Raw genomic sequence first — 13,912 nt, 5'->3', positions numbered from 1 at the left:
GGGGGCTATAAATAACACACTTGGTTTCATTGTCGGACCCAAAATCAGACAATCTATCACGATCGAACAGCAATATTTTCTTAAAAATAATCAAAGAAGCTTTTCAGAAAAGAAAACTGTTTGCCGTTTTTGGTATTCGTACAACGTTAGATGACGCAGAACAAGTTTTCATTTTTGAGAGTGTTCGTACATGAAGCGAGGCGAGAAAGACAGATAAACGAATTTTGTTTTTGAAACCCGGGAAGAGATAACTTACAAAGATTGAATTGCTTGCAAAGATGTGAGAACATGCTGCAGGGGCGTCCATGGACTTTGTTCGGAAGGAGCTATATGGTTAGTGATGCTCTATCGGAATATCTACATATATAATAGCCTTTCCGGTGTCGTGATATCTTTCGTTTCGACTGATATATTTGTACTAGACGCTACTGTGCCCGCGCCAGGACTGCGCACGCGCAGTAGGTTGGATCAAATTCAATATAGTTGACCTACGAGGTCTAATAACTACGGACCGACTAAAAATTGTTCTGGGCAAAATTTTACTAGACATATTTTGCAACGTTTAAAGTTATTGAATTTTAAATTCAGTCAAAAGATTAAAGACTAAATGCAAGAATTACAAATTAAAATATGTGGAAAGGATCGTGACAAAGAACACCCAGACCAACTGTTTAACGAAAAGAAATCTATAGTAGGATGGGGGAAGATGGGACACCTTTAGCACACAATATTTAAATATCCTGATCGTGTTTTAAATAATTAACACCGGTCGGGAGGATACAGTTTTATAATTCTTTGAATGCTCTTTGTTTACTACCAAATTGAACGCCAAAATAGAATGAAAAGGTGTCCCATCTTCCCCCAACCTACTATATATGATCACTTACGTGCTGAATAAGTGACATCTGTTCATAGCATTCGCCCTATGGCGGCGATCATTCCATTCTTAATCATCATTTGTTTTATTAAAATAGTTCTTAGGTTTGTTCAACGGTATAGGCCTACACACCTGTACGATTAAATTATCTGTTCTAATTTAAATATGAGAATTTGGTAAACAAACTGAAACTTTTCCCTTAGGTTAGAGCGCACCCCGCACCCCTCGTAACTATATGATGTGGTTTTAGCAACTTGATACTGCTTATAAAAACTGTGGTCATTATTGTGTTTGAAAATAAGATATGGATACAGCTACAAAATATACAATAAATGCAATTCACATCTATGTAATATTACTTCAGTACCAACAAACACAAAATTTAAATGTGAATATTTTATTCAAAATAATCAAAGAAGTAAACTAAGCAGGTAGAAGATCAAAATCATCTGAAATGTTGACCATTGGAACATGAAGCTCATTTACTTCACTTTGTTGAAAAGTTCGATGAGAAACGTCCAGCTCCTGCATATCATGTTGATTGACGTGAATGAATATTTTTACAATTATTACTGAAACAATGGTTGGACCTTTAGTCCTAAATTTCTTAATGTTATAGATAGACGAGAAGTATTTATTAAGCATGAAGTATCTATGTTACCGTTTCAAACATAAACGCCCCAAAAATATCAATTATTATCAGACATTATTATAATATTTATTACGAATCACCTGTAGTTTAAGCAACCATTCAGTTTTCTGAACTGCAAACATTGCTTCTGCTTCGTGTTTTTGTCGAGACAATAAACCTTTTTTCATCTTTTCAAATTTATCATCAACATCCTAAAACAATCAAATGGCTGCTTTCAGCATTTGATTCAACTCAACAGTAACACACACATATATCACCAGAAAATGGTGGTTATATTTTAATAACATATATTTCTAATAAATACAGCACCAAGGTGCAGTGACTACAGCATGTCAGCAACCATTTCATACCCAAAGATACAAGTTCAAAGTTAAATTAAATCATTACCTGCAGCCAAGCTAAAAACATTCGTGCATTAAACCGATCCCGAATTGAAGGTTTACCACTTTCATCATTTGTTTGTCGGGGAATATTATAAACTTCATTATCCATCAATAATGAACAAGCACTGAATGGTGCCTGAACAAATAAAAAGTCGATTGAAAAAATGTTTAAAATAAGTATTGTTCTATATAAAGAAAAATTTGTCTTTTGTATACAAAGTTACTTCAGTAATGTGTGTATTTTACCTTCTTATTTAATTACCATCATGTTACAACCAGGCAACTTAACAGTTTTGTTTGGCACCAGAATTAAAGCATTGTGGTTTTTCCAACATGGATTCAGAAACAGTTCGGATATAACCAAAATTTAAAAGTAATAGTAATAGTGTCTTCAGATTTTCTAAAACTAGGAAGTAAATCTTCGAAAGAAATACTGAATTCACCTGCTGATTATGAACAGTCCTTGCAGCACGTGAATGAACACGCATCATTTCTTGCTCACATGAAATGATCATCTTTTCACGTTCGATTGCGTGTTGTACTCGAAGTTTTACTCTTTGCTCTTCGTGTGATTTAAAAAGGTCGGTCATCGGCCCACAAATAAATGGTGGAGGTGCTAGAACAGGGACAGATAATCTGCTCTCCACATTACCAACAAGCAGATAACCACCAGTAAAGGTCATGTATTCCCAGTAATACTGGGGAGCCTAAACAGGATTACTATTATTAAAATACTAATTATTAACAAAAACATTACAAAATCTATTTTACAGTGCCAACATACACACAGAACTGTTAGAATAAACTGAAATATTGTGTAACAATGAAGATAAACAATTCAAGAAATAAAGTTCACATGCAATCATGTACTGAATCAACTTCAATAAATTCACCTGTGGAATGATAGAAGTGAATCGTTTTCTTTTTTCCATCATCCACTTTTGAATAGAAAGCCTTTCTTCATAAACATTCGATTGTTTTGCCGATTCAACAAGTTTTTCAAGTGGAATATAGATAGGTAACTGCTTCCTTTTTTCACATTCGAAGTCTATGGTGTCAAGTTCAAGCCTGATATAAAATAATAAGGTCAAACGACTTCAGGTACAAATATAAGTGCAGAGGTTCCAAAAATTTTAGGCTATTTTCCATGCCTGTTTACTGCACAATATCTTTTTAATTATTATTTATTTTTTTTAATTAGGCGATACTATTGGGACACCTACAAGCACGTTTAATGGGAACAACAAATCATAAAAAGAGATACAGACAACAAAACAGAAAAGAAAAGATGAAACTTACATTTCATATTTAAGACTAACCTCTGTTTAATATATTCTTGGATAAGTTTCTGTTGTTTTGTTAGTTCTACCTTTTCTTTAATAGGACTATTTAATTTTTTCTTTTGTTGATCATTATCAATTTGCTGATGATGTTGTAAGTCAAGCTCATGCAGAGTATTATTGCTTTCTTTTTCTTCTACTTTCAACGTGGATGTTACAGTGGTGGTGGTTGAGACAACAGTTGTATTTCCGGATGTTGATGAGAATGATTCGTTCATTTTTGTGTTTACTGCCGATGTGACATTACAACTTGATATTGGAAATTCAACAGAAGGCATATCAATACATGTGATGACTGTAGAAGGTTTTGAAACGTTTGGTGCAGAAATAACAGGAAATTTGCATTCCATATCTGTTGGTAATACATTTGAGTTACTAGTAACTGTATTTTCCTTACTAGAAGATAGGACTGTGTAAGGATGGTGAGTACATGGAGGTAACTTTACTGTCACTGTGGTTACAGAAGGCTGGTTAACTTGCTTCTGCGTGTGAAGGGCTGGAATACTTTTGTCATTTGTTGTACTTTGAATTAGGTAACTGAACGTCACTGGTGTTTCATTTGCTTTCAACACAGGTGGTCCACCTAATTCAGTTTGTTGGTCAGTGGTTGTGATAAAATCACTTAATGTTTCTGAAGTTGTAGTTGCTGGTACATCACTCTGAGAATCAATAATCTTTTTGACAAAAGGTCTGGCTAGTTTTTTAGGTTTAATTTTATCCACTGGAGATCCAAGCCATTGTTGGTCAGTGGTTGTGACAAAATCACTTAATGTTTCTGAAGTTGTAGTTGCTGGTACATCACTCTGAGAATCAATAATCTTTTTGACAAAAGGTCTGGCTAGTTTTTTAGGTTTAATTTTATCCACTGGAGATCCAAGCCATGAATCTGTATCAAGAAGCTTCACTTCAGCACGTCTTAAAACCTTTTTCTCTTCATGTTTTAAGCTTTTTTCTTTCTTTTGTACTTTTTTTTGTTTGAGTTTCTGCTGTTTATGGTTTTGTTGACGTGAAACACTATCTGTGTAACAGATTAAATTTGATTTTGAAAAGGTTAGTGTTTTTTTGACATCTAATTTTACATCACGCTTTTGGTTTTGAGGTTTGATGGTAGTGGTTTTCTTTGTATCATCTGACGTCTTTCCACTTTTCAATAATTTTGGTACAGTTTTTGGAACATCTGAATATGATTTATTCGAACTATTGCTTTCTACAGAGTCCTGAAACAAACTTGATTTTTCAGTCCCTGATTCAGCAGTGCATGTGATAGACATGGGTGATGCGGGTATTGCAGAATCCACCTTGGTTGGTGTAGAAGTTGGGATGACTGATGGACTACCAAAGTTTGTTAGTTTACTTGATAGTTTATTTTTTTCTTCACCTTCACAAACCTCAGCAGAGTTAACACTATTGACATTATGATTATCTTGTAAGGAATAAGATGCAGGTTTGGATTCGGCCAATTTTGAATCTATGTAATTAGTTGGTGATTTGAACAAACGATCAAACATCATTTCAGATGTTTCATACAAACAATCTTTCCCTTTTGATTTTGAATCTGACCATCGTTCTGTACCGTAATGGAGACTTGGTTTTAATCTGATACCACCAGCATTGTTTAAAGAATCTTCAGAAGTTGGAGAGAAATCATAAACATCATGTTTAAGGGGTGTGTGGACAAGACTGGTCATCTTATCACCACCTACAATGTTGGGAGAAATACAACTGCTGATGTCACAATCATTTTTCCGATTGATTTTGGAGTATCTAAATATTCAATAAACGGATTTTGCTCATTTTATACTTATTACTATTAAAAAAACAATAAAATAAAATAAGATTGTAGTTTTTACTTTTAGTGGAAACACTAAGGTTACTAATCTAACACAGAAGTAGGAGACTAAAATTTGTTTATTTTTTAGTTAGACAAGTAAAAACCCAACATTTAAAATCAGGAATGCTCAGAAGCAAAAGAAGAAAAATATTACCTTAACTCAGTCGGTGTATCATCTTTTGGAGAGGAATTAGTTCTGATTAATTCAATGTCTTGAGATGGTTTTAAACAGCTGATCGATGACTTAGTTAAACGGTCAGTTTGTTTAACTTGAATAATACGATCATATTCATTTGAATCGGAATCTAATGATGAAACACTAAAACCTTTGTAATCTGTTGGAGCAGCTGTCTGTTTGAACAACTCGCGACTTGCAGTAGATGCGTGTGGTTTACTGGGGGAATGAGCAGATGTCACTACACCCATTGATGACCTAATAACAATCAATCAGCTAATAATGTATAATCCATTAATTTGGAAATTCATGCCCACATTGAAATAGGTTTGGCTACATTACATATTGTTTCTTTATTTTCTTTTATTAGTGTTTTTTTTATATTGGCTCCTTTTTGTAGATAGAAAGAAAAAAGGTGAGAAAAAAGGGTTGATATTTAAATAAAAATTAAACTTACTGTTACCATTTCATAGATAAACTAAATCGCAATGTTAGTTTAGTTTTAAAAATGTAGGTCTATTTTGTGTACCTTATCGTGTGAGATTTTGCTTCAGTTTCCTGAATTTCCTTGATAAGAGGATCAAGAGAAGATCCTTCCTGATCACTTTCATCACTGAGTATCACTTCAGCTTGCATCATTTTACGAATCGATTCATCATCACCAAGGTCAAGGGGTCGCTCACCATGTTTGTTTGGAAGGAGAGGATTCGCTCCATGTTTCAACAACAAGTGCACCAGCTGATAAAGATTTTTATAATATTTAACAATTGGAGTTTAAGGTCATAAATAAAACAAAGTTATATTTTTGCACAATTTTATTCAGATTCTCATTCGCATTTCTTAAACCTATATTTTCTTACATTACACAACTTATACTGAAACTTTTTCCTGATTATTGTTAGTTATACAGTGCAACTTTCCCAGCATAAAACACCAGTGTGCAGTGAATATGGTAGTTTAAAAAATCAATGGGATATAAATATGTATTTCTTATTCAGTAACTTTAACTAGTCAATACTATTAAAATATTCACATACGTCAGAGTGAGCATTGATAACTGCATCATGCAGTGGATAATCATCATCTAATCCCTTCGAATTTACATTTGCTCCACTTTCCAACAAGAATTTTGCTATTTCAGAGTAACCATGATTGCACGCCTCGTGTAAAGGTGTCCAACCTGTGGTATTTAGAAAATGTAATAGCAGTAATTTACAAACTTTTCCCTTCATAGAGTAAACAGGAGATGATATATAACAGTTGAATTTCAACAGGGTGTGTAACCTTTACCACAGGAGGGTCGGATACATAGGATTCCTGGGTTGTCATCCCAGTTTAAATATTTAGGGTTACAAACATTCTACACACGCCGCTCCACCTATCGATTAATTTCATTTGTGTAAAAAAAACAATACTTCAGCAGAAAAATGCACCATGTGTAGCGTTAAAATCATCCAGAAAAATGAAATTCACTGCCTTAATCTGTGTAAAGACGTGTTAGAATTTCAAGGATTGTCCTGGTGTTCAATATAAGAAAAATTTTTGTTGTCACTAATATTTCAACCCAAATCATCATTACCTCGCTATCTTCCATTGAAACAGCCTATTTTTTTTAAATTCACTTCTTACTTTTAAGCATATTTCTTTTGCAACATTGATAAAAACCCGGCTTTACAAAATTACAGTCAGTTTTTTATACAATTAAAATTAAGTAACTAAACAAGTAAACAGACTGCTTTTTGGCTTTCCCTATGCACTTTATGAAACACTGACTGGTGACTTTTTAATTATTTCCACAATTTAATCTTTAGCGTTACATTCATCTGGCTTCCCATAAACCCTTTATAAAGTTTTGTCTCATAATGTTGGTTAACGTTGTCTTGTACCCTTTAGTAACACTAACAGTTTGATTGCAAATCAGAAATAAGGGCCATTTATCTGCATTTTAAATTAAGAAGTATTTTCTACCCCCTTTTTTGTCTTGGGCCAATTTGCTACAGAATTTGCTAATTCAGATTCAGAGTGCGGAAAACCAGTTTACAGTAACTCGGCAATACAAAGTGTCAGTTTAGACTGTTTTATAATTACTTTTATTTAGGCTATCTTTAGAAATCCTCACTATTGAGTAATTAACAGCTTTGACCAGTAACTTTTCCCTTAAATTTTGTCCACTGACTACTCAGCGATTGACAACTTTGTGAATTGTGTTGTGTTGTTTGCACAATGACAAGCTAGCAATTAAAGCATTGTTACATCAAAGGCCATGGATAATAAATTGGATTTGGAATAGTTTTGCTGCCGCACGCTATATAAAGTTGGCATTTTACCTCAGACTGCAGCATGTTTTGTGGTGGACCACAGGTTGCACACCCTGTTTTAGAATATGCACAAACACAAAGAGTAAAACTTCAAACTTGCATTTTCTACTTAAGCTACTACAGTTATGAGATAAAGTATGTTATAAGCATTTCCACAGTGAACTTAAATAGCCTACTAGAGATACTATTAAACAAAATTATTAAAAATCAAATTCACCATTAAAATGATGATTTGTAGCTTTACAGCTGTTGCCTAACTAATTACCATTTTACTAAAATTGTTTATTAACATTAAAGGGGTTCGATATTTCACCTAAAAAAATATATTCGTAAAAACTAACCAAACAAAATCTGCATAAGATTTAGTAAAGTCACACTCCCACACACCTGCATAATCTTGCACATTAATATCAGCTCCCTGTTTTATTAGATCCACGATTGCATGCATATCCCCACGTATAGTTGCCAAGTGTAAAGGAGTTTCACCTCGCTCGTTACGTTTGTTGACCTTATCTTTCCTACCACTGCTACCCGGTGTGCGGCGTGATGATGATGTTGGTGTTGAATCAACGTCTAAACATTAAAAGTAGAAACACCAATATCAACCACATAAGTATACATATATTAAGTAGAAATAAATATCTGGGTTGTTAAATAACTAAAAAAAAAAATATATATCAGAAACTTGTACCAATACAAAGCATTTTAAAATTCAGCAGCTTAAGAAAATTATCTTCACCTGAAGCAGGTTTCTCTTCAGCTGTCATTTGCATTAACAGTGCAAGTTGTTGTCTCTCAGACAATGGATAATATTTTGGTCGGCTGCTGTTGGAAGAATTTTCTCTTTTTTTCTTTTTTTTCTCTAAAATTAATGAACAAAAATGAAGAACAAAGCAAGTAAAAAATAATTAAACAACATAGAAAACCAGCTAAAACTTAAATTAAATATAAAACAGAAACAAAAATCAACACAACTAAAATAGATTTCTGTTAAATGTAAAGATGCACATTACAGAACTGTTGCGTAATCAAAGGTTATTTTGTTGGGTATTTTGCCAGAGAAATAAAATATCAATCAAAAAATTAAATATAAAAAATTTATATTATATAAAAAACAAATCTAGAAACGATTAAAGTTAAGTGTTTTTTTTGTGGGGGAAAATCCCATGAATTATTGTGTTGGTATATTTTGCTCCACCAGTTCGATTTCACAACCTTTTTCTGAGGCTGTTTATTTTTTTAAACTTTGTACTATCTTTGGATTACATTTAAGCATTTTTTATTATATACAAATCTTAATTTTTCTTTGGTATGCTCTTTTAACATAAGGAAATTTGCTTTAAACATTCATGATGCTGCGGAATATATGAAGTATTTAATCGTTGTTACCAACTTGTTAGCGTAGATGTTATTATAAACCAACCATGGCATGGGTGATTAAAACTCGCATAAAACATATTTATATAAACCTGAACCCGATAATAAATTTGGACGATCATCATTTTCAGAAAGTTTTCGCTTGTAAGATTTTTGTTCATCTTCACTCATTATTCAGCACATTCTTTATAACTAGTATCTGCATGTATATTAATCTAAAGAATAAAATACACTATAAAGTAAAAGCTATAAAAATATAGAAACTACAAACAGCATAAACGTAAATTATATATATAAATACAAAGAAACAGTGTACAGTCATAAGGTAGATACTGGACGATACACCAACCACTCTGGTTTCTGGTTTAATAAACCAAAATGCCTTCAGACGTACACAACTTTATCACTTACACACAATAATAAAGGAATAGAACTTTTAGTGATCCGTTGACAAATAGGTTTTATTTAGAACCAAATAGGGGCTGGAGTCAAATTTTATAAAATGTGTATAGAAAGTCCTTACTGAGCAAAATCTACCATTTTAACTTTTCCATTCGAAACAGTACCGTTTCCAAGTTATTCTAATTTATATTTGTACCCGAGACGTCACAAGTGCTTCTTGCTTAAGTGCACAAACATCCCTTACAATAGAACATGGTAAGCTAATGATTTGCTTTGGCGATATCTCATTATTCTCATATGCGAAAAACTTTTTAATAAATACTATTTTAAGGCATCAGTGGTAGAAATACTTTTTAAAACAAGCATGGCTTAAATGCTATTGTTCGTTTTACAAAAAAAAATATCCAAACTTATGTAGAATGTAAATAGGCATTTAAGTCATTTTTGGATTCGGGAAGTTAACTATATACCAGACAAGCATGACATACCAGCCCAACCAAGCAGTGGCTACCTGAACACAAATAAGTTAGTATATCGACTTTGGGTAAAAGTCTTGTGCCTAAACGAGAAGTACCCATGACAGCAGAGATGTAAATGAAGGGATGATAACCACGGCCTACTAGAGATATCTCTAGTAGGCCATGTGATAACTTGAAAACGGTATCGTTTGGATTGGAAAAATTAAAAAGGACTATCTGTATACCATTTTTAAAATTTTACTTCAGTTTCCCTTAAGTAATATATTTTCATCTTTTGTTTAATACATTAATATTTATATATATGTAATAAATATCATTACACAAACAAAAGGTTTAATGGGTCTGTCCTTCTGCACTTTTAATGAATGTTACACAATTGTGTGTAATAGACTTACATGACTTAACTTTGATTTACTCATAGAAGCGATACAAAGAACACTATAAACCAAAACAGTCCAAGCACCTATTATATTTTATCAGTTAAATTCATTTGGGCACCAACATTTTAAACTTCCTATTTACATTTAAACACAAAAAAAGAAACTATAACAGTTGGGATATGAACTTCTTACTATCTTCTTCTGTGTTTTCGGAACCTTTATTCATATCTTTGTGCATGAGTGTTTTGTCTTTTATCCTAGCTTGCATAAGCACATGCTCTATTACCCCAATTCTAATATCCATTTGAACTGACTCTGTTTTTAGTCGGTTAAGGGTTTGCTTGATTTTAACCAGTGGAGCACCATCTGTCATGCTGCTGCCCCTGTCTTCCATTTCAAACTTCACTTTTTCCAATTCATCAGTTAGGTCAGCCAGTGTACGGGAATGCTCTGTTACTCCACCACTACCCTGCTTGTACTTTTCCTTTGCATGAGCAAGTTTATCTTGAGCACTTCTATATTCTTGTACATGATGCTCCAACTGATTGTTGATGTACTTTTCCCGACTCAAAATCTTTTCAAGTGTTCGTTGAATTTCATCATGTAGCTTGTCAAGTTGTTTCTTTGCATCATGCAATGAAACTTCAATTCCAGATTTATGTTGATGCATCTGATCTATGTGAATGCGCCAATCCTTGTTATCAGTGCGTACTGTCACTTTTAATGATGGCGTTACTCGTTCAACTTCAAGTTTCCATTCATCAGCATTGGTTTTAGACAACATTATTTCTGAATGCTTTAGGCCTTCACTTTCTAATTTGTTTGATGAAAGTCCAAGATCAAGAAAAGGTTCTGCACCTTCTTCATCTGACTCCTCCCCAGCAATGACATCATCTTCAACTTTATCCAGCTTCAATTCTGCTTCGTCTTCATCCATGATAACATCATCTTCCTCTTGCTCTTCTTGGGGGTAAGTTGGTCTGTCCCAAGTAAATTCTGTACTGAGCAAAGCAGAATCTGCAAGTCGGTCTAATACAAAGCACACAAATTCTCCACTTCCAGTTTTTAGTTTTGATGGAGGAAAATCCGTTCCAACTCCGAATTTTCTTAATTCTTCAATAATATTAGAAATGGTTGCATTTGGATCATCATACTCTTGTGGCATATCAAACTGGTGACCAGCCACATTAATCAACCACGCACTTAGAGCAGTGAAAACATAGAACTGTTCACCAGAATTTGTAACTAAGGCAAAATAATGCCTAGAAAGTGGTTTTACATTGTATTTTCTTAAGAAATGCTCTTCATAGTTCAGTAACTTCAACTTGTCACTAAGCTCCAACATAACTTCAAACATATTATAAATCCCACCAGGACCTCTTGCTTCTTCATCTGCTCCACTGCGTCTAACATCCTCAGTCATTGTAAGCTGGACAATTTCACTTTTAAGCTAAAATCTATTCAGAAAGGGCTGACCTAAGAAGCAAAACACTGATATAAACATTATGTCACATGCAACGGCGGACACTGGAGGGTGCCAGTGGGTGCGCAAGCACCTCCAATAAAATAAACAATAGAAGTGCTAACTCGCGTGCTTAAAATCTCTCCAAGGCGGGAAAGACGTGCGCACTTAAAATATCGTAGTTACGATCAGTAATTCAAATGAAACAGCTGACGTTAATTAACAATAATCTGTCATGCGCAGCAGGGCTGCATGGTCGTGATAACCGAGGGTAACCAACTTTCATTAGAAAACGGGAAGTTTCCGTATGCGATTGGTACACGCGAGAGCGAAAAATATTAAAATTGAAGGAAGAGAAGCAACTAAAATTTATTAAGCTTGAATTTCTCTTCCTTTAATTTTCGTTCGTTGGGAATTTGCTTCTGGAAAGAAACGAATCGCAAGAGAAGATTGTAGCGGCAATCGTGCTTTGATCGGGGCAGAACGTTGGTTCGCTGCGGTCCACGATCAGCACTACGCGAGAAATCGTTGGCTTAAAGCCAAAAACGATGTTCATTGGATCATAGAAGAAAAGATAGTAATACAAATGAGCGGAAATGTAGCTTGCTTTTATTAACCCCCGTAAAAACTTCTGTTATTAAGAATTATTACAAATATCTTTTTCTTTATACGATTCTGCATCTTGCCACACTGGAATTCACAAAACGCACGAACTATTTTATATATATTTGTGTATTATCTGCGCATTTTGAACGATACTGATTATCGGGAAAAACAAATATTTCGGCCAACCTCTAGTTGCCAGCACCCCCAAAAATATTGACCAAGTGTCCACCATTGGTCACGTGGTACTCCTTTATCTGATGACCAGTGAAAATTTTGGTCCATGGAGTATTAATGTTCTTTAGATATCCTGTTACTTACTGTGTAAGTACATACAAGATCTTAAATGTATTGGTATTACAATTTTGTTAGAATCCCGGTATATAACGTGGTAATACCTCGTTTTTACGAACCTTGCAGGATCAGAATTTTTAACTGTAATATAACTGCTCGAAAAAATTGACAGCATGAATGAATTTAAAATTTGATTAGTTATTTTGATCCTGTGATCCTGTCAAGCAGCTTAGCCAAGGAATCTGGTAATTCGTGATCTTGGACATTTGGTGTGTCATTGAATGCAAGGTTTCCAAGGAAAGATTTATTACTAATTATGACAAATTAAAACCCTATTACAGCGGCCATCTTATTTTTTCTAAATAGAACTAAAAGAATCTTATTCACATGCTTGTTGCATCTATGTGCTTATAAGACATTCATCATAGATGAGACATTTCTTTATACCTGATCGCAAACAGGAAAAAGGAATCGTTTAAACCTTTTTTAAGGGTCTTACTTGCTTAATAATCAAAGTGTCAATCGATATTATGACTCAAATAATTATTGAGTAAATTGCTATCACTTCATAAGTGACAGTGAGTTTTAGAATGAATTTCTGCTTACAATAAAAACTTGGTGCTCTGAAGACAATAGTTATACAGTTCTACTTTCATAAAAAAATTACACTAATACTTCATTCCTCACTATCTAGTTGTAGTACATAAGCGCCCATTTTTTTCAATTGCCTAAGAGGCCATGTTTATTATGACGTCATTCGTTTTACAGATATTAGTAAAATACAGTATACACAGGTTTTCGTCACTTGCGATAACACATGATTAGGCTTTACATTCCATCAGGATTGTAAAAGTTGTAAATCCGGACGGTGATCGTTTAATTTTATTGAAAATCCGGACGTATTATGTTTTACGTGCGTCTGTCACCCAAGCTACCAAATCTTGTTATAAAGCGTATTACTGACTATCACCACGACACCACAGTCTAGTGTGCGGGCGCCTGTGCGATAGAAACCGTTGTTAAAGCTGCGATCTAATGTTTTATGTTCGTCGCGTGTTCGTAATAATCAGCTAACGAAGTCGCTCGAGTAACAAACATTGCCGTGCTGCAATTTGACATTTTGCGCTTAATTGTTACGTCACATGTCTTATTGCAACATAACTATTAACTATGACGTTTCATTACGTAACAATCGGGAGGAATGCCCACTGCCCAACGAACCACGAGATCGAAACATCGTGTATGAGCGTCACATTTTTACACTCTGCGCGGGCGTAGGAAATAAAGTAAGACGCATGCGGTAATCGTTGTGATTTATTCTCGTGAAAGTGCCGTAATG

The 13,912-nt window shown here is 34.1% G+C and overlaps 2 protein-coding genes across 4 annotated transcripts; both read right to left on the bottom strand.

The window, feature by feature from the left end:
* Positions 1-1,210: 1,210 nt before the first annotated feature.
* On the bottom strand, positions 1,211-10,111 carry LOC100186759 (ankyrin repeat domain-containing protein 11). Of its 3 annotated transcripts, none has more exons than XM_018815846.2 (13): positions 9,046-10,111; positions 8,316-8,438; positions 7,964-8,149; positions 6,296-6,438; positions 5,788-5,996; positions 5,238-5,516; positions 4,071-5,016; positions 3,232-3,926; positions 2,806-2,980; positions 2,356-2,619; positions 1,917-2,048; positions 1,610-1,720; positions 1,211-1,402 (listed from the first exon to the last, which is right to left on the bottom strand). In XM_018815846.2, exons 1-13 carry the CDS (start codon positions 9,122-9,124, stop codon positions 1,301-1,303), a joined length of 3,444 nt encoding a protein of 1,147 aa, XP_018671391.1. In that variant the 5' UTR covers positions 9,125-10,111; the 3' UTR covers positions 1,211-1,300. The 3 variants fall into 3 exon arrangements, with proteins under 3 accessions (XP_018671391.1, XP_018671393.1, XP_002121278.3); XM_018815848.2 differs by having other exon boundaries at positions 3,232-3,879; positions 4,024-5,016; positions 9,046-10,110; XM_002121242.5 differs by having other exon boundaries at positions 3,232-5,016; positions 9,046-10,110.
* A 102-nt stretch (positions 10,112-10,213) lies between these two features.
* On the bottom strand, positions 10,214-11,689 carry LOC100184361 (intraflagellar transport protein 57 homolog). Its single transcript, XM_002121315.5, has one exon. The coding sequence runs from the start codon at positions 11,635-11,637 to the stop codon at positions 10,378-10,380; it is 1,260 nt and encodes a 419-aa protein (XP_002121351.1). The 5' UTR covers positions 11,638-11,689; the 3' UTR covers positions 10,214-10,377.
* Positions 11,690-13,912: the final 2,223 nt, after the last annotated feature.

The sequence above is a fragment of the Ciona intestinalis genome, chromosome 1, assembly GCF_000224145.3.
Source record: "Ciona intestinalis chromosome 1, KH, whole genome shotgun sequence".
Taxonomy (NCBI): Eukaryota; Metazoa; Chordata; class Ascidiacea; order Phlebobranchia; family Cionidae; genus Ciona; species Ciona intestinalis.
This window is presented reverse-complemented; position numbering and strand designations above follow the sequence as displayed.